This window comes from Oncorhynchus gorbuscha, linkage group LG15, assembly GCF_021184085.1.
Source record: "Oncorhynchus gorbuscha isolate QuinsamMale2020 ecotype Even-year linkage group LG15, OgorEven_v1.0, whole genome shotgun sequence".
NCBI classification, from domain to species: Eukaryota; Metazoa; Chordata; class Actinopteri; order Salmoniformes; family Salmonidae; genus Oncorhynchus; species Oncorhynchus gorbuscha.
Window position 1 is genome coordinate 60,983,331 of NC_060187.1, and position 21,085 is coordinate 61,004,415.

General features: G+C 40.2%; 1 protein-coding gene and 1 long non-coding RNA gene across 5 annotated transcripts; one reads left to right on the top strand and one right to left on the bottom strand.

The window, feature by feature from the left end:
* Positions 1-859: 859 nt before the first annotated feature.
* On the bottom strand, positions 860-18,387 carry LOC123997761 (B-cell receptor CD22-like). Of its 3 annotated transcripts, XM_046302291.1 has the most exons (17): positions 18,280-18,387; positions 14,371-14,420; positions 13,252-13,587; positions 12,721-13,032; positions 12,360-12,620; positions 12,012-12,275; positions 9,787-10,050; positions 7,664-7,924; positions 7,285-7,548; positions 6,916-7,179; positions 6,537-6,806; positions 3,693-3,956; positions 3,314-3,583; positions 2,062-2,388; positions 1,727-1,814; positions 1,473-1,572; positions 860-1,378 (listed from the first exon to the last, which is right to left on the bottom strand). In XM_046302291.1, the coding sequence occupies exons 2-17, from the start codon at positions 14,414-14,416 to the stop codon at positions 971-973; spliced, it is 3,999 nt and encodes a 1,332-aa protein (XP_046158247.1). In that variant the 5' UTR covers positions 14,417-14,420; positions 18,280-18,387; the 3' UTR covers positions 860-970. The 3 variants fall into 3 exon arrangements, with proteins under 3 accessions (XP_046158247.1, XP_046158249.1, XP_046158246.1); XM_046302293.1 differs by lacking the exons at positions 14,371-14,420; positions 18,280-18,387 and adding an exon at positions 14,001-14,154 and having other exon boundaries at positions 1,473-1,542; XM_046302290.1 differs by lacking the exons at positions 14,371-14,420; positions 18,280-18,387 and adding an exon at positions 14,001-14,153.
* LOC123997762 lies at positions 2,247-10,078 on the top strand. Of its 2 annotated transcripts, XR_006832182.1 has the most exons (4): positions 2,250-2,413; positions 3,472-3,618; positions 6,695-6,841; positions 9,939-10,078. It is a non-coding gene; the product is annotated as an uncharacterized LOC123997762 (long non-coding RNA). The 2 variants fall into 2 exon arrangements; XR_006832181.1 differs by lacking the exon at positions 9,939-10,078 and having other exon boundaries at positions 2,247-2,413; positions 6,695-7,384.
* Positions 18,388-21,085: the final 2,698 nt, after the last annotated feature.

Sequence of the window (21,085 nt, forward strand, 5' to 3'; positions counted from 1 at the left end):
CACACTAACACAAACACACACACACACACACACACACACACACACACACACACACTAACACAAACACACATGTTAATATTGTAGTATTCCACGTCTATAGTATATTTGTAATAATAGAGTAATAATGTAATGTCTTGTATGATTTATTGTTTTACTTTTGATGTAGGCTGTTGTTTTGTTGAGATGTAATTATTTTGTTCCTGTTTGTACTACAGGAAGAGTAGCTGCTGCCTTATGGGGATCCTTAAATACTTAATACTAGGACACATGTGGCTCATTTGGTAGAGTGTGACACTTACAAAATCAAGGTTGTGGGTTCGATTCCCACGGGGGACCAATATGAGAAAATAATACAAATGTATTCATTCACTGCTGTGAATTGCCCCTGGTGAATAACAAATAGAAAACTATATATTATGTGAGAAGAGGTTACCTGCAGGCTACAAAACAACATTATCAACCTGTCATTGAAATGTTGTCACAAATCCCCATTAAACTAGAGATTAACATCATGCCTTACCTTCAGAGGTGGTGGTGAGCGTCTGTCTGTGTTGGCCCTCTGTTCCTCTCACAAAGTGAAACCCACTACATCATCCTCCCCTTTATTCTTTTCAAACAGGAAACTTACTGAGTCTGTCTGAGCCTACTTTCCAATTGGCCAAGAGTTTGTTCTATTGTTAGCTTTCAAACAAACCTTCGTATTTTTTTTCTAATTTTTTGTTAATGTTGGTACATTCAATGATATTAGAGTAAGTTTAAGAGTTTTAAATACCTTGGCAACATTAAAGGTTCTACAGAACGTAGGTCATCATAATGCTGTGAACAATTACATTAGGTTACAATAAAGAACAATAAGGTGGACATTTCATGTTTTTATTTGTTTTGAGGTGAAAAAGACAGCGTTATACTTTCAGTAAGAGCAATATATCTCTGTGAAAGTACAATAGACCTACATTATATTAATGGAAAACTAGAGAAACTGCAGGTGATCCATCTCCAGTACCTTACTTATTCTGTGTCTGCCTACATTTCCTAGCACACATCTTTCTTCCTCCAGATAGGAACCGCTAGACGCCTCCCTTCCCCCGTCCAGGGACCCCTCATTCTTCTTCTTCATCCACTTCTTCTTCTTCCAAATCACACTGGAATAAAAGACATCCTCCCTCTCCTTCTTTGCAGTGCCTTCTCCTGGATTTGTAGCAGTGTCAGCGATAAGATTGGGCAGGCTGGTTCGGTCGGTCTCAGAGATGGCTTTGGAGGAAGGCAGGGGTTTGGGACCCAGATTGGGGGCCTCTAGGTCTTGTTTGCGTCCCTGTCTCCTGGCCTGACTCGGTATCATGCTGTTGGTGTATATGTCTTCTTCTGGCGCAGGAGGATCCTGCAGTAACATACATTTATAGACACTTAACATAATTTTTTTTGTTGCAATTTCATTATCAATTTATTTCCAGGATGAATCTGATGATACTTACCTGTGTCCTCTCACCACTGGTCGGAACTAGGTTCATCCCCACATCACTGTCGTAATATTTGTAATGACCTCTGAGTACCGTAAAACAAGGATACCAAACCCTGTGAAATCATCATACAAAAAACTGGTCAAATCAGATAGCTATAAATAAGTGTTGACTTCAGAGTCAGGAACTAAGTTAATGTAAAGCACAAAAAGTATAAAGACACAAATATGTGCAGTATTTCCGGAACATTTAAAGAGTGATGATCTTACCTTCGGAGATACAGTAAAGCACATATCAGTGCTGTCATTAATGCCGAAACAAATATTGCAGTGATGAAGATTGGCAAGGAAACTTGACCTAGGGGAGAACAGAAAAAACTTTCATCGATAGACTTACAAAAGTTGTTATCAAGGTTATCAAGATCATTAATCCAGTCAATTCTGGTATCCAAACCCCTTATGAATGATGATGACTGGTTTGTGTATTTCAAAGTACCTATACTATACAATTATGTTTTGACCAGATCCAAATCGCTTTTACTGCAGAAAATCACCAAATGCTGCACAACGTGTATGTATGGCATTTGATAACATAAAGCACTTACCCTCAAGAACGTCAACACTTTTGCCCAGCCCCTGGTGACTCCCCAGACATTGAATACAGAACTGGAGGCTGGAAGATCCTACAGAGTTGGTGCTGAGGCAGACCAGAGGGGGCGTATCCTCCTCCTGTGATTGGTGGGTGGTGAGGGAGCTTCTCAGGCCTGTGCTGCCCATTGACTCTCTGACGACAGTGTTAGTAATGTGACTGACAGGCTGTCCAGCCAATCGCCACTCCACTTTGGGAGAGGGGTTCCCATGACTCTCACAGGTACAGTTGATCTGATCAGCAGTTCTGATGCAGCGAGAGGAGGGCAGAATCTTTGGAGCAACTATAGACAACAGAGGAGGAAGACAGTTAAATCAAAAATATTTATAACTAACCCGAGATAGTTATGTGTCGTTTTCAATGGGAAAATTAAGCATAGTGGGCAGAACGAGCAAGGAGGTGGGCAGAGCCAAGCAAGAGCTAGCGAGATCCTATTGCTGGGTTCTAGCATGTATTTGCATATTTCCGTTAGGGAACACCTTCGCTGTGAAGTGTGCATTGCGTGTGCAATAACTCAATTTGCCATTGCGGTCGTTGTAAACAACACAACTTTTAGAAACTTTGACAAAGGGTCACATCTACAAAACTTACTGCACTCTGTTCATAACAGATTCTAGTTTTAGGAACAGAAAACTGTATTGACATCAGGCTTGGTGTGAGCCAAATCAGGTGGCAAGCAGTGTTACGTCTTTTACAGTAGTTCCTAGTGACTCAGATCTACAGTTGAGCTCAGCTCAAAGCTGGGGTTGCTGTTGAGTACGTTTGAGGGGTGAATTTAGCACATTGGTCTGTGTGAAACTTATTCCTCAGCCGGAAGAGTCCCCACCTGAAACAGCAAATAGCTGGCTCAAGTGGACATCTCATTAAAACATCTGTGAAGGCTTTCCACTAGATGTTGGAACATTGCTGCATGAAACATTGATATTTCATTAAAAAATCAGCTGTTTCCAGCTACAATAGTCATTTACAACATTAACAATGTCTCCACTGTATTTCTGATCAATTTGATGTTATTTTAATGGGCAAAAAAGTTGCTTTCCTTCCAAAAACCAGGACATTTCTAAGTGGCCCCAAACTTGAACGGTGGTGTATATTTCTCTATTTTTTTGCATATATATATATATATATATATTTTTTTTTAAATCACGTTTTTGACTGCACTGCCCCTTTAAAGTATGTTCACAGGATATGGAAGTGTAACAACTTACATGTCACATCTATGTTAGTAGTTGTTGAGTTGTCCACCCCATGCTTGTTCTCTGCTTCGCAATAGTACCGCCCACTATCACTGATAGCAATCTCATTGAAGGTGAAGCTCTGTCCACATCCTACAATGACTCCCTCCCTCCCATTGACTCTGTACCAGGTGTAGGTCTTCACTGCTGGGTTGGCATTGCTGCTGCAGGTCAGAGTCACAGAGCTGCCCTCTACCACTGGACCAGAGGGACTGACCGACAATGAGGTGTTCTTGGCAGGATCTGAAGAAGTGAAGAAGCATATTGTATGGAAACAGGTAGTTTAGAGTGTTTTATGACACTAGCCATAGTGCTAAACTATTGTGTACGTTTGTTTTTATTTTGCACTTACACATCCCATCTAGTTGAGTGACAGATGAGTTCTGGGATCCAAGACGATTTCTGGTCTCACAATAGAACTGGCTGTTGTCTGCTGGTACCTTGATAGTTAGCATTCTGCTAGATCCCACTTCTGTGACCTGTTCTTGATTGACTCTGTACCAGGTGTAGCTCCCCACTGCTGGGTTGGCATTGCTGCTGCAGGTCAGAGTCACAGAGCTGCCCTCTATTGCTGAACTAGAGGGACTGACTGACACTGAGGTGTTCTTTGGTGGGTCTGAAAAACCAAAACAAATGATGCAGTGAAATGTTATATCTATTGTTCGATTAAGTGATAACGCCAGAGAAGCAGGTGTTTGGAGGATAAATTGGCACGGTGTTGTTAGGGCCGAGACGAAGTTGAGGGCAGGCAAACTGTACCAATATATCCTTCAAACACTGGCATTCGAGGGCATTATCACTTTTATACAATGGGACACCAACATATTCAAATAATGATTTAGATATTTTAATTAAAACCATTATTTTGATCTATTTATTAATACTATGTCATCCTTCCGCAAGACATAGTCCCGACACAAATCTAGGGTTGCTATGCAAGCCGGCTGGTCGTTCGTTCTATCGGTTCGGTTGCCAGAGACGCGAGCCAGTCATTTAGTCTTTTTGTTCTTATAGCAAAAGCCTAATAAAGTTTGCTTAAATATATATATTTGTCTGCCATGACTACAACACAAAGCATATTGAAACAGTTCTGTATCTATGGACGCGACCCAGTCGTTGGTTCTAAATGTTCCATTGCCATAATTGTCTGGCGACGTTCTTATCTCTTGCTTGCTAGCGAGCCAACTACGGCTAACTGACAGTCACGTCAAACAATGTAGCCAGAATAACAGCAAAGTAGCCGGGTTTGTTTAAGCTGTTTTCTAGTGATATTTATTTGGATACATCCATAACAAAGAGCTAATAAGGCGCGACTTCGCCTGGCATTGAAAATATACTCTCTTGTCAGGACACTTGTTCAGAGGAGCTGGCCAGCAACACAGCTAACACAATACCATTAAACGTAATCTGGAAAGACAGCAAACTAATTACACATTGTTTTTGTTTTACCTGTTTTCTATTGATAGTTCTTTGTATATATCCATAAAAATGATGTTATTCATGATTTTGACTGGCTGAGAAAAGCTGCCTGCCTGTCTGTCTCATCCCGACGAGGTCATTACTATGGGACATCTGGAGATCTAATTTTAATATTGAAACAATGCTGCAAATGTCAGAGAGATAGACAGCAATGTTTATACAAATGTCCTCTGTTGAAAACTAAATGTTAGTCTAAACGAAATGTGAGGGAATGTAGTGTAGATAGTGAAGATCAAGTTTATAAAGTGCCTGGCTGGGCTGATGAGACAGTGGATTGTGCAGTCAGATGGAACAGAGTAAATAGGCATTTTAATGTAATAGATTTAGCTGGTGGTAACTTATGGAATAGACACCGACTGGAATGTGGTTTTAACCAATCAGCATTCAGGATTAGACCCACCCGTTGTATAATGTTTAATAATTCATGCGTTTAAGCTAGGTTTTTTAGCTCATAGATTTTGTTGTAATGTTTGTGACGCTCAAATATCACATGAATACGTAGAATGTATGCACACATGACTGTAAGTCGCTTTGGATAAAAGCGTCTGCTAAATGGCATATATTATTTATATTATTAATACACATTAGACATGGCAAAATGTATAGACTTGCAAGAAACGTTGCTTTAAAACTGCAAAATGTTCTCTTGCACGCGATGACAGAATGTGTAGAATTGCAGGACATAAGCTTTAAACCTACAAAATGTTCTCTCCATCAACAAGAGGGGTGTGAACCGTTTGTATCATGAACCGTGCTTGTGCCCATAGAAATAGACGTTTTGTGTGCGCGCGGGGGGAGAGATATTTCCCAATGCCGGAAGGGGGCCTGAGTGAAAAAGTTTGGGAACCCCTGGTCCAGACTCTCTAGAGCCTACCCCACTTACCACTTAAAAGTAGGAGGATACATACTGTATACAAATAAAAGATGACTGGTCATTGGTCAGAATAATTAGATCAGAATGTGATGACATGCTGTGGGCCAAAAACTCCATCCCACATGATTAGGCTGAAATTCCAGGCATTTTTTTTAAGCACTTACACAAAAAGGGCATCGTTTCCACAATTTCAGAGTGTTAGTATGACCTCAGTGCTTGGAAATACAGTGCCTTGCGAAAGTATTCGGCCCCCTTGAACTTTGCGACCTTTTGCCACATTTCAGGCTTCAAACATAAAGATATAAAACTGTATTTTTTTGTGAAGAATCAACAACAAGTGGGACACAATCATGAAGTGTAACGACATTTATTGGATATTTCAAACCTTTTTAACAAATCAAAAACTGAAAAATTGGGCGTGCAAAATTATTCAGCCCCTTTACTTTCAGTGCAGCAAACTCTCTCCAGAAGTTCAGTGAGGATCTCTGAATGATCCAATGTTGACCTAAATGACTAATGATGATAAATACAATCCACCTGTGTGTTATCAAGTCTCCGTATAAATGCACCTGCAATTTTTCAGTTTTTGATTTGTTAAAAAAGTTTGAAATATCCAATAAATGTCGTTCCACTTCATGATTGTGTCCCACTTGTTGTTGATTCTTCACAAAAAAAATACAGTTTTATATCTTTATGTTTGAAGCCTGAAATGTGGCAAAAGGTCGCAAAGTTCAAGGGGCCCAAATACTTTCGCAAGGCACTGTATATATATTTTTTATCACGTTTTTGACTGCACTGCCCCTTTAAAGTATGTTCACAGGATATGGAAGTGTAACAACTTACATGTCACATTTATGTTAGTAGTTGTTGAGTTGTCCACCCCATGCTTGTTCTCTGCTTCGCAATAGTACCGCCCACTATCATTGATAGCAATCTTATTGAAGATGAAGCTCTGTCCACATCCTACAATGACTCCCTCCCTCCCATTGACTCTGTACCAGGTGTAGGTCTTCACTGCTGGGTTGGCATTGCTGCTGCAGGTCAGAGTCACAGAGCTGCCCTCTACCACTGAACCAGAGGGACTGACCGACAATGAGGTGTTCTTGGCAGGATCTGAAGAAGTGAAGAAGCATATTGTATGGAAACAGGTAGTTTAGAGTGTGTTATGACACTAGCCATAGTGTTAAACTATTGTGTACATTTGTTTTTATTTTGCACTTACACATCCCATCTAGTTGAGTGACAGATGAGTTCTGGGATCCAAGACGATTTCTGGTCTCACAATAGAACTGGCTGTTGTCTGCTGGTACCTTGATAGTTAGCATTCTGCTAGATCCCACTTCTGTGACCTGTTCTTGATTGACTCTGTACCAGGTGTAGCTCCCCACTGCTGGGTTGGCATTGCTGCTGCAGGTCAGAGTCACAGAGCTGCCCTCTATTGCTGAACTAGAGGGACTGACTGACACTGAGGTGTTTTTTGGTGGGTCTGAAAAACAACAAAGAATATGCAATTAAAATGTTCTACCTGTTTTTTGGTTTGTTTAATAAGTTATTACTTGAGGCTCCAGTATGTTTGTAATGTTGTACTTACATAGCACATTCAGTAGAATGATTGATGAGTTCTTTGTACCATGGTCATTCCTGGCCTCACAGTAGAACTGGTGGTTGTCTATAGATGCTTCCGTTTTTAACTCTCTTTCATTAGCAATTTGTGTCACATGGTCTCCATTGACTCTGTACCAGGTGTAGTTTTTCACTGCTGGGTTGGCATTGCTGCTGCAGGTCAGACTCAGAGAGCTGCCCTCTAACACTGAACCAGAGGGACTGACTGACACTGAGGTGTTCTTGGGAGGATCTGAAGAGACAGGTGTAAAAACAGTGAAAAGGCTTTCAAAAAAATTGTTTTAAAACTTGGTGCTATCCTCACAACTAAAATTGAGTACAAACAATAGTTCCAGAATTATACGTACACAATACATCCAGTTCGATGACTGTTGAGTTCTTAGTGCCATGGTCATTTGTGGCACCACAGTAAAACTGTCTGTGATCTGTGTACACCTGGGTCTGATGTTTGTTTCCATGTCCTATTGATGTCACCTGATCTCCAATGACTCTGTACCAGGTGTAGGTCCCCGCTGGGTTGGCATTGCTGCTGCAGGTCAGAGTCACAGAGCTGCCCTCTAACACTGAACCAGAGGGACTGACTGACACGGAGGTGTTCTTGGGAGGGTCTGGGGGAAAGAAACAACAGATACTGAATGAAACAAGTAAACATAGTGTGTGTTATGATACTGGCTACACACTTAGAAAATAGGGTTCCTCCAGGGTTATTTTGGAAGGGTGATGGCTCCAAGAACCCTTTGAGCTCCTCATTGAGTCTTTGCATTTCTGAAAAGGGTTCTTTCCTCTCTTAGTGACAATTAAAATGTAAGGGTTTGCTCACAGCTCAAATCAAATCAAAATCAAATCAAATGTATTTATATAGCCCTTCGTACATCAGCTGATATCTCAAAGTGCTGTACAGAAACCCAGCCTAAAACCCCAAACAGCAAGCAATGCAGGTGTAGAAGCACGGCTCTTCTTGTGCAACCACGAGTGAGAGTGTCATTCCAGTTTATCTTATCTTTTTTGTGTTATGCTATTTCATCATCATCATGACTACGGTCAGTCACAGTGTCTTGTGAAATACTCCTGTATGGCCTTCCGTCAACTGAGAATAATTCTCTCCTCAGATGTCTCCAGCTGTTCTAGAGCTGGCACACCTGATTCAACTTGTCAATTAACACAATTATGACACCTGAAGAATTTTAAAAGCCCAGTGCTGTCAAACATAGGTATTCCTGTGTTTCATATAAATGTATTATATCAAACGTTAGGAACACCTTCTTATTATTGAGTTGCACCCCCCGTCCCCGTCTCCTTTTGCCCTCAGAACAGCCTCAATTCGTCGGGGCATGGACTCTATAAGGTGTCAAAAGTGTCCCACAGTTCTGATAAGATGGCTGGATGTCCTTTGGTTGGTGGACAATTCTTGATACACACAGGAAACTGTTGAGCGTGAAAAACACAGCAGGGTTACAGATCTTGACACAAACCTGTGCGCCTGGCACCTACTACCATACCCTGTTCAAAGGCACAAACATCTTTTGTCTTGCCCATTAACCCTTTGAATGGTGCACATACACAATCCATGTGTCAATTGTCTCAAGGCTTAGAGATACTTCTTTAATCTGTCTCCTCTCCTTCATCTACACTGATTGAAGTGGATTTAACAAGTGACATCAATATGGGATCATAGCTTTCACCTGGAATCACCTGGTCAGTCAATGTGATGGAAAGAGCAGGTATTCTTAATGTTTTGTACACTCAGATTCTATTTCCACACCATGGGGTTGGAATAATACTGTGAAATTGTAAAAACGTATGATAACGCCCTTTTAACGGTCTGAATGGTCTGAAATTTCCACCTGTTTTGGTGGGATGGAATTTTGGCCTGCTTGGTGACAGAGAAATTGTTCTGCTAAGAAGATATTTTTGCTTCTTTTTGACACGTTTTTATTTAAAACAATCCCAGTTAGGTACTTAATTGCTACTCAGAAATGATATGATATCGAGATAAAAATGGCTGCATTGGACCTTTAACAATGTGATATGGTTAAACAAAATAATGAACCCTGTATGGTTCTTCAAAAAGATCTACAAAGAACCTTTGACACCGAGGAAGTATCTTTATAAAACTATTGTCCATAAAGATTCTATATAAAAAAACATGAAAAAGGGTTCTATATAGCCCCCAAAAGCCTTGTAACCATAGCGGAACTCTGTTTTGGTGTTCTTCAGAACCTTTTATTAATGGTTCTTTATAGACCCTTAGGAAATGGTTATGTTTATCACCACAGAGGTTCCATTTAGAACCTTATGAGCATGGTTATTTATAGAAGCTTATTTTTGTGTATAAATATATATATATATACCAAAAAAGGATCCGCTATGGTTACAAGCCAAATAACCCTTATTTGGTACTATATAGAACAATTGTTTTTGTGTGTATAGCTCAAAAATATTAAACACATTTATTTTATTGTGTACTTACACATCATATCTAGTTGAAAGGCAGATGATTTCTGGATTCCATGGTCATTTTTGGCCTCACAGTAGAACATGCTGTTATCTGTCAACACCTGGACAGTTAGCTCTGGCATATTCTTCACTGGTGTCTCCCGACCTCCCCTGATTGTGTACCAGGTGTAGGTCTTCACTGCTGGGTTGGCATTGCTGTTGCAGGTCAGAGTCACAGAGCTGCCCTCTATCATTGAACCAGAGGGACTGACTGACACTGAGGTGTTCTTTGGGGAGTCTAACAAAAAAAAAAAAAAAACTAATATGTATATATATATATATATATACAGTTGAAGTCAGAAGTTTACATACACTTAGGTTGTAGTCATTAAAACTTGTTTTTCAACCACTCTACAAATTTATTGCTAACAAACTATAGTTTAGGCAAGTCGGTTAGGACATCTACTTTGTGCATGACACAAGTAATTTTTCCAACAATTGTTTACAGACAGATTATTTCATTTATAATTCACTGTATCACAATTCCGGTGTGTCAGAAGTTTACATACACTGTGCCTTTAAACAGCTTGGAAAATTCCAGAAAATTATGTCATGGCTTTAGAAGATTCTGATAGGCTAATTGAGTCAATTGAGTCAATGAGTCATTTGGAGGTGTACCTGTGGGTGTATTTCAAGGCCTACCTTTAAACTCAGTGTCTCTTTCCTTGACTTCATGGGAAAATCAGAAAACAAATTCTAGATCTCCACATGTCTGGTTCAACCTTGGGAGCAATTTCCAAATGCCTGAAGGTACCACGTTCATCTGTACAAACAATAGTATGCAAGGATAAACACCATGGGACCACGCAGCCATCATACTGCTCAGGAAGGAGACGCGTTCTGTCTTCTAGAGATTAAGATACTTTGGTGAGAAGTGCAAATCAATCCCAGAACAACAGCAAAGGACCATGTGAAGATGCTGGTGGAAACAGGTACAAAAGTATCTATATCCACAGTAAAACGAGTCCTATATCGATACAACCTGAAAGGCCACTCAGCAAGGAAGAAGCCACTGCTCCAAAACCGCCATGAAAAGCCAGACTACGGTTTGCAACTGCACATGGGGACAAAGATCATAATTTTTGGAGAAATGTCCTCTGGTTTGATGACCCAAAAATATAACTTTTTGGACATAATGACCATCGTTATGTTTGGAGGAAAAAGGGGGAAGGCTTGCAAGCCGAAGAACACCATCTCAAACGTGAAGCACGGGGGGTGGCAGCATCATGTTGTGGGGGTGCTTTGCTGCAGGAGGTACTGGTGCACTTCACAAAATAGATGGCATCATGAGGCAGGAACATTATGTAGATATATTGAAGCAACATCTCAAGACATCAGTCAGGAAGTTAAAGCTTGGTCGCAAATGTGTCTTCCAAATGGACAATGACCCTAAGCATACTTGGCTTAAAATGGCTTAAAGACAACAAAGTCAAGGTATTGGAGTGGCCATCACAAAGCCCTGACCTGAATCCTATAGAACATTTGTGGGCAGAACTGAAAATGCGTGTGCGAGCAAGGAGGCCTACAAACCTGATTCAGTTGCACCAGCTCTGTCAGGAGGAATGGGCCAAAATTCACCCAACTTATTCTGGGAAGGTTGTGGAAGGCTACCCGAAACGTTTGACCCAAGTTAAACAATTTAAAGGCAATGCTACCAAATACTAATTGAGTGAATGTAAACTTCTGATCCACTGGGAATGTGATGAAAGAATTAAAGGCTGAAATAAATCATTCTCTCTACTATTATTCTGACATTTCACATTCTTAAAATAAAGTGGTGATCCAAACTGACCTAAGACAGGGAATTTGTACTAGGATTAAATGTCAGGAAATGTGAAATACTGAGTTTATACGTATTTGGCTAAGGTGTATTTAATATGGATGGGCATTTGAAAAAATATCGGTGTTTGAGTACTCTCATAAAAATAAATGTAAGTTGTACTGGTTGTGCTGGTTATTCTTTACATAACTGAAAAACAAACGGAACATATTTTCACTGCATTTGACATACTGTATTCTCTAAACATCAAATCCATCTTAGAGTTGAAATGTCAGTGCTTATGAATTTAACCAGCTAAATAGTTGCATTTGTACAGTTTGAGTACTTGCATTTGATTATAGGAAATAAATACAAACCTTGAATCGAGTACCTGAGTACTCAAATACTCGTGCCCATCCATAGTTTCATTGTATACTTACACATAACATCCAGTTCAAAGACTGATGCGTTCTGTGTTCCATGGACATTTTTAGCCTCACAGTAGAACTTTCTTTGATCTGTGTACACCTGAGTCTGATGTTTCTCTCCATGTCCTATTGATGTCACATGAACTCCATTGACCCTGTACCAGGTGTAGGTCTTCACTGCAGGGTTGGCATTGCTGCTGCAGGTCAGAGTCACAGAGCTGCCCTCTACCACTGGACCAGAGGGACTGACTAACACTGAGGTATACATGGGAGGATCTGAAAAACAGGGACAACGTTTGAGACAAGTGAATTTAGTGGTGCCATAGCACCCATTGCTACTGAGATAGTGCAAGTACTTACATGGCAAATCTAGTTGAATGACAGAGGAGTTCTCGGTTCCATGGTCATTTCTGGCTTCACAGTAGAACTGACTGTTGTTTGCAGACACCCGGATAGTTAGCATTCTGCTAGACCCCACTGTTGTCACCTGAACTCCATTGACTCTGTACCAGGTGTAGCTCACTGCTGGGTTGGCATTGCCGCTGCAGGTCAGAGTCACGGAGCTGCCCTCTAACACCGAACCAGAGGGACTGACTGACACTGAGGTGTTCTTGGGAGAAACTTAAGAAAAAGTGCACACAATGGTATTCATGTTTGACTGAAACAAAACCAAACAAATGATGCTAATATGAGGTGGGGAAAAAAGTCCAAATGATCTTACATAGAACCGCGACGGTCAGACTAGTTGCAGGTGATTTGACATTCTTGCCAGCTTGTTGTTTGTAGAGAGCAGTGCAGGAGATTTTCTGTTCATGATGGAGGTATGAAGCAGTGAAGGTCAGAGAAGAGGTCTTGACTTGAGTTTTATCCTGATTCTCCTGTAGTCCCTCCTCACTTTGACCCAGACTGGGGGTCCATGTCAGAGTTGGGTGGAGAGAGGGACATGGGGCTGCGGCAGAGCAAATCAAACTCACTGAGGTCCCCTCCCTCACTTCCACTGTAGCTGGGGTGAGAGTGGGTGTGGGGGGAGTGTCTAGAATAGAAAGACACGTTACTAGCTCAATGAAACAAAAAAAGAACAAACAAACCCACTATCAATGATAATCAATCAATTGTTCGATGAGATGAGCGAAAACAAAGTCTATAAATAAAAATACGTCAAGTACAATTTCATGTCGTTTTTGTCGAGGTAAAGTGTATAGAATCACGTGTGGTCAGTAGTTCCGTTTGATTGGACAGCTATGTGTCTTACCTGCGATATTGATTTGAACAGGTGTGCCAAAATTAAACTTGACACAGTTGCCACATTCTAGTCTGAAGTAAAGCTCGTCACCAGTAGGCATGTTGTCCAGGATTGTAGTACAGTCTTTCTGGTTCAAGTTCCCAGATGGTCTGGAGCCTACTGTGTTTGTCTTATCTGTTCCCCCTCTCATCCAAATGGCATTACATGAGTGAGTCTTTAGGCAGGGATTATAGTCCACTGTCTTTATGGAACCAAGTGTAAATGAGCAGGGAATGCGCACACATGATCCCTTCAGAGCCTCTATACTCTGAGGCATCAAGGCTGTCCAATCTGCACAGAGAACACCTAAAACACACACACACACACACACAACAGCACAAGTCTTTATAGAGTTCGATTTGACTCATTCAGCTCAAGAAAGACAGCATTTTTAGGTGTACTGTGTATCAGCACCAGTCCATTTTTCCAGCTGGGTGACACTTTATTCAAATGTTTATATTTATGATCAACATAGGACATTTGTTAGGGCGTGAGTGTGTATCAAGAACTAATTCATTATTATTACCACACATTGCTGCTGCACATATCATCTTAGCCAGGGGTGAAAGAAGGTATAATTCCTTCCCGGTACGGGACCTCTTATGTGTGCATTTTCATGGGCCTAATCATAGAATTAGTTATAGAATCCCAGTTAATTCAATAGGATCTCTGTGGGCCTAGTCGTAAAGATTTGTCATTTAACTTTTAAAATGTATTACCTTTATTTATGTCAAAAACACAACCCGTCATGAGGTTTTCATCTGATTTCATAATCCGAATGGCTCCTTTACCAGGCTATACCCGAGCACCTTCATCCACTCGAACCACATCGCATTTTGGAGTGTAGGCAATACCACACGTTTTCAAGTAAATTCACAAATGTTTCATGCCTCTGACATGCAGTAATGATACATACTAGTGTAATAGCCTACTTTTTAGTTATATTTTTAAATGATTATGGTGATAGGGTCATGATTACCGGTACGGCGTACCTCCACTCTTTATTTTGCCTGGACGCCATACTGGACCGTACCGCCTTACTTTCACCCCTGATCTTGGCCAGTGATCCCAACTCCCACAGCCACCCACCTTGCAGCAGACAGCCACTGAGGAGGAATCTTAAAGTGCCAGCCATGTCTCTGTCGGGGAAGAGCAGGGGGAATAACACAGTCATTAGCTTGTATTACCTCTGCATGTGAAATGAAGGATTTCGTTTTTTACAGTCAACATCCGCTGTGTGGCATTTATTCATGGTATAGTGGTAAAGCTGTTATAGATTCCCCTGCCTGTGAGACTTACTCCACCCATCCCCTGACGCTGCCAGAGAGACTACGGGGTCATAAACTGTCTGCCCAAACTCCCAGTGACCTCTGTGACCAGGCCACTGATAAGTTGCCAGGATCAGGTGGTTGCTATGGGGTCAGACACCTGACAATCTTCTTGCCTGCTCTCTTCAAGTAACCTGTCTAAGTCACTATTGCCTTGTAGCATTCATTTTTGTAGCCATGAAATGCTTTCAAAGGCTGGTCATGACTCACATCAACAACATTATCCCAGATGCCCTGGACCATCTCCAATTTGCATACCGCACCAAAAGATCCACAGATGATGCAATCTCTATTGCACTCCACATTGCCCTCTCCAACCTGGACAAGAGGAACATCTATATGAGAATTGTATTTATTGACTACAGCTCAGTGTTCAACACCATAGTGCCCTCCAGGCTCATCACTAAGCTCAGGACCCTGGAACTGAACAACTCCCTCTGTCACTGGTTCCTGGACTTCCTGACGGGCCACCCCTAGGTGGTGAGGGTAGGCAACAACACATCCACCATGCTGACCCTCAACACATGGGCACCTCAGGGGTGCATGCTTAGTCCTCTCCTGTACTCCCTAATCCCCCATGACTGTTTGGCTACGCACAACTCCAACACCATCATTAAGTTTGCTGACGACACAACGGTGGTAGGCCTGATCACCAACGACAACAAGAAAGCCTATTAGTTGGGGATCAGAGACCTGGCAGTGTGGTGCAAGGACAACAACCCCTCCCTCAACAACGGAGCTGATCGTGTACTACAGGAAATGGAACTTGATTTGACAAATGTCAATAAAAAAATTGGTGTAAAATACCTAATGAAAAATGTATTTATAAGAATGCTGTAAATACCGGTAACTGTTTGCTCAGTTGGAAATAATATCTAACTAGTCAGTGAAAACTGTCTGGGGTTTGGAGTTTGTGACAGCAACTATGTTAGCTTATTACAGTATTATAGACACTATGTCCTGGAAACTTCTTACTTTCTAACAACTCTTGTGTGGCTTGTGAGAGTCATAGTCCAGCAGTCTGTAGCTCAAACACGCAAAGTTTAACAGGGGTTAGAATTCCAAAACGTCCAGGCATCACAGTGGAACTGTAGTAATCTCCATACAACACATTAGCCCAAATGATATAGCCTCATACACACCATTGTGAGCTCGGTCCGTGAAGCGAAACAGAATGTGAGCTTGCGAGATCAGGATGATTTGTACAAGACTAATGCATGCAAAGTGCTTGAGTGGGTGGTAGCATCACAAATCCAACAACACAGGGCCTCTCATGAACTGTTGAACCCCTCCAGTCAGGCTTCTGGGCTATGCATAGCACTGAAACTGCCTTGGTAAAGATAGTGAACGACCTCCTCTCTGCTGCTGAGTTCCCTGTAAGTTATCGGGACGTCATTGAGGACCATGTTAGGACATTTGTAAAATGTTCTCAAGACATTTGCTTTACCAGTCATCAGGGGACAGTTTTTCAAATGAATTCATCTGGATTAGAATGAGATCAAGGTAGTCCTGATTTTCGACATCAACACTATCCTAATCACCACCTTTGAGTTTTGAAAAATGCAATAAACAACTTTTAATCCTTATTAAAGGTCAGATTGGATTACCAAATCCGGATCCTTATATGGAGAATCAGAATAAAACATTTCCATTTTGAAAAAATCTAACATTCTAACATTTAAATCTATTCAATTCACAGAAAAAAACAGCTCAAAAACAGCTAGATCAATCTGATCCTGGATTGCAAAAAAGTGGATTACAGAATCCGGATCATTCTGATCCATATTTAAAAAATGTGAATCTGGACCATGAGATTTGAACTCGTAACCTCTGGATTTGCTGATTCTTCTGCTTAGTACTTCACTATGATAATGTCACGTCCTGACCTTAGTTCCTTTTTTATGTCTCTATTTTAGTTTGGTCAGGGTGTGAGTTGGGGTGGGCATTCTATGTTTTCGTTCTATGTTTTGTATTTCTGGTTTTGGCCTGGTATGGTTCCCAATCAGAGGCAGCTGTCAATCGTTGTCTCTGATTGAGAACCATACATAGGCAGCCTGTTTTCCCACTATGGGTTGTGGGTAGTTGTTTTCGGTTTTGTGTTGCTGCACCTTACAGGACTGTTTCGTTTTCGTTTCACTCTCTTTGTTATTTTGTTGTGTTTCTGTTCCTAATAAATAACATGAACACATACCACGCTGCGCATTGGTCCGATCCTTCATACTCCTCGTCAGAAGAGGAGGAAAAACGTTACAGATGAATATAATAGTTTTCCTTCCGTGTATTTTTAACAGAGCTGAGATTTACTTTGAAGTACTAAGTGTAGGAATACAGGTGAAATCCGTCATTGAGTCAGACACGGCGGCGTTGCCAAAAGATCGGAATGCCATGAACCAAGAGGGTGTGAGTTCAGATCAGGAAAGGTTGAATAATAATTACTGTAGATGTACACACAATGTATTCATGTATGTCAAAGTGTGTAATGTATGTCAATTGAAAACACTGTATGTTGCAAGCACTGTGTGGGAGTATCCCTAACCTTGCCAACAGACAAAGAGCTGTGAATGGATCAGTGGTTCACCAATCAGGGCTTTTTTGGGCTTGGCGACAGTAAGACGTGGTTCTGAAAATGGGTAGGACATTTTTTCAAGCATCAGGTGACGTCCCCGGAGCAAGCTGGGAACTAAACAAAAATATCCAGGAGACAATGACAGAATCTTCTAAAAACATCCTATAAACCTTCGGGATATCTCCAGAACAAACCGGGATCTAGACAAAACCTCCAGGGGACCATGTCCTGGCAAATTTGGGTGAACACCTGTGACGTTCCGGGATTCCAAAAGGGTTGTTTGCGGAGGGATAGGGTTTATTTTGTGACTACTGCTGTGTGCTACTGCTTTCAAAAGAATCATTTAACCAAAGCCGTGCTGTGCTGCTGCCTGTAAACACACAGTCCAGTGCAGTAAAATATCAAAGTGAATGGCACACGCCCGTATAGCTCTGATTGGTTATGGTGCAGCAGTCTGTGTCCAGTGTTTTTACTTAATGAAGTGTCTATTAATTGCCCAAACGCACGGCCACTTTCCCACTCGTATTTATATAGATTTTTTTTACAAATACCTGACTCTACATCATTTCCAAACATTCTATGAATGGATGAGAACATGAACATTTGCATATCTTTATGCTTGCTTGTCACAAAATGTAAACAAATGCAACATATTCTTCCCGAAGGTGTATATGCACAGATTGTAATACGATTTGATAGTGCTAACACAGTGTAAATTCCTCTTTAAATTTTTCATTTTACATTCCAGTGTCTTTATTGCTGTGTAATTGTCCCTGTAGTGTAACAAGTATTGTAGTTATTCATTGTTACACTGGACTTACCCTGTACTTAGGGTTAGGGTAAGGGTTAGGGTTACTGCTGTAAGTACAGGGCAAGCACAGTGTAACAATGACTAATCACAACACCTATTACACTGTACTTACAGGAATAACTACACAGTAAAATGTTCCAATCAATTACCCCCCCCAAAAAATATATATTTGAGTAATAAGGGCACCATAATGTAAAGTGTTACCGAGTATAATCACTAAAACGGTAGCAATTTTGATCCGTAAATAAATGTTCGCACCTATACATTTATTATGACATTATTAAATAACTTACCTTTTTTTGCCAACAGATAGAATAGTAGGGAGTATCAAATAAGAAGTATGTTGTGTTTGTATGTCCTATTCAACTGCAACTGTGGCTGACTGACTGACTGGACTGTGTCTTTGGAAAATGAGGAACTTTCAAAGCTGTATGTATTATAAATCTTTAACCCTGTGAGACCCAATCATAGATCCAAATTAGAAGAAAGAAAAAACCTTGAGAAATACTTGTAATAGCCCTCTGATTATGAAAATAATATTTTTTTATTTATTTTGTTTGTAGAAAGAATTTCTGGAAACATCTTTGACGGTAGAACATTGTGAAATTCTATAAAAATCACATCAAAATGGATCAAAAGCATTGAGAATATTGTGTAATGGTATTTACATTGGAAATTGAGTCATATATTGTCTGAAATAGCAACATTGGTCAACTTGACCAATCCAACTATCATGCTATCAAAACGAATATCTTTGAAAGCATCAATTATTTTGCGGGTTTCCTATATATGGAGAACATCTATCGTACTTTTATTCATATTTGTTTGGTTGTCCTTTCTGGCTTAACTTGGAAAGAGATTTTGTTCTACCCGCGCTGCTGACAACTATTTTTGTCCACTCATACAGGAGTTATGAAGGCCTAGTGCACTGATTTCTGATTCATCAGGGGGCGCTGCTCAGCACCCCTACCTCCCACAGCTATGTTTGGTTGTCCATATTTGCAGAATCTGGAAGGGAAACAATCTCTATAACCTGTCTATCAATATATGAATGTGACCTACGTCTCAGTTTGGAAACTCTTTAAGCCCAGTGTTGTCTTTTTGTGACACTTATAAAACTACTGTACCTTTAGTTCTGGCTCAGAACAACACAATATCCTTTATTTTCTACATAATCACCACATATTAGAGAAGACAGGAAAAATATGTAATACACTTGTTTAGCATTGGCACAACACATGCTTGTGTAGGGGACTCGTGTGGTCTCAGACGAGTGGACAGATTTCTAATGTTTCAGAGGCTACAAATGCCACAACAATCATGATGACATACAAAAAATATTACTAAGAGGTACATCTGGGACTGAGGAGATGTAGTTTAACATTCTTGTTTGGTTTGGGTCCTGTGCAGGATGCCATTTTGAGGCCGTGGGTCTCAGATAAACTGTAACAATGTTCCATCAAAATGTGTATATTTTCATATACTTACTTCCATCTCGTTTTCTTGATCACTCCTAATGAGTGTCAGTGCTGTTCAGCCGATAAATAATTGAACAGGTTGTATTTTAGATTGTATTTTCACCAAGTAATGTGTATTCTTATAACAAAAGCATGTGAACAAATGGTAGCAACATTATATCAACAGAGATGATGGAATTAACACTGATTAACATCATTAAACAGTATATATTTTCTTTTTATAGATATGTTGAATATCTAAATATGAACAGACAATATTTCTGCATAAACCAGCCCTACAAATCCCAGCTCCATCTTTATCATTTCTTTTTAATATTACAAAATCCACATATAATCTCCAAGAAATCTTGGAATCTCCAAATTTGTTTGCATATTAATTATTGCTTTTCAGTAAATATATATACTTTTTTATTGAAATCCAGATAGAGATATCAGAAATGGGAATAGAAACAGAAAACAGAAATATGTAATTGACACTACATTGACACTGAACAAAATGTGCTGTATGTAGCCAGTAAGCACATTTCTCACATTATGTGACCAAAGGTTAAAGATACTGCATGTGGTTCTCTCATTGTCTTTCTTTATACATGTAGCACTTTCAACAAAGTTGAAATGTTCATGAGAAGGGTCTAAGGTGACTAAGTGTCTGGTAGGGTCCAGATGCCAGTGATGGATAGGCTGTTGAGGTTTATAGCTATAAAACAATCAACCAATTACATCATTGAAGTACTTTTTACTACATTTCAGTTTCAGCTATACATTGAATCACAACATAAATATATTCAGAATATTATATATATTTAAAAGAATACTTTCTACTGAAAACATTTCACTATACTGCAGCCCTGCAGGCTATACTGCAGTAACCAAAGGCTATATTTGACCAAACAAACATATTTCATGCTGATGTGCAAAGGGATGCGAAACTGCAATGAGGTCACTACTTCTGCCAATTTCATTTTGGTTTGATTAAACAGGATGCAGATGGACCGTTCTTACACATCCCCCCCCAGTGAATAGAAATGAGATAATACATGGAAAATGATATCAAGATGGATAGTCTATAGCAGATTATGTAGGACCTGTGGGTAGAGTTTACTGGAAATGCATCACAGTCTCCCTGAAGTCTACAGTACCAAGTGCTGCATGTGTACACTAAATAAAATATTGTTGTTTTTACTACACCTGAGAAAGAGTAAGGCCATAATGTATTATTCTAGCCCATGCTCAATTTAGATTTTGGCCACTGGATAGCATCAGTGTATGCACACATTTTTAGACTGATCCAATGAACCATTGTATAGCTGTTCAAAATGTTGCATCAAGACTGCCCAAATGTACCTAATTGGTTTATTAATACATTTTCAAGTTCATAATTGTGCACTCTCCTCAAACAATAGCATGGTATTCTTTCACTGTGTTAGCTCCTGTAAATTGGACAGTGCAGTTAGATTAACAAGAATTTAAGCTTCCTGCCAATATCAGATATGTCTATGTCCTGGGAAATGTTCTTGTTACTTACAACCTCATGCTAATCATATTAGCCTACGTTAGCTCAACCGTCCCGCGGGGGACACTGATCCTGTAGACACCAATCCTTTTTCTGTCCAAATGTAGG

Bases quoted from the DNA above. Each gene is read 5' to 3' on its own strand.
- LOC123997761 (XM_046302290.1), bottom strand. From the start codon at position 14,052: ATGAAATCAGATGAAAACCTCATGACGGGTTGTGTTTTTGACATAAAT. The intron at 12,621-12,720 runs GTAAGATCATTT...CTTTTTCTTAAG, and splicing joins TCTGACCGTCGCGGTTCTAT to TTTCTCCCAAGAACACCTCA. The intron at 12,276-12,359 runs GTAAGTACTTGC...CCTGTTTTTCAG, and splicing joins CATTCAACTAGATTTGCCAT to ATCCTCCCATGTATACCTCA.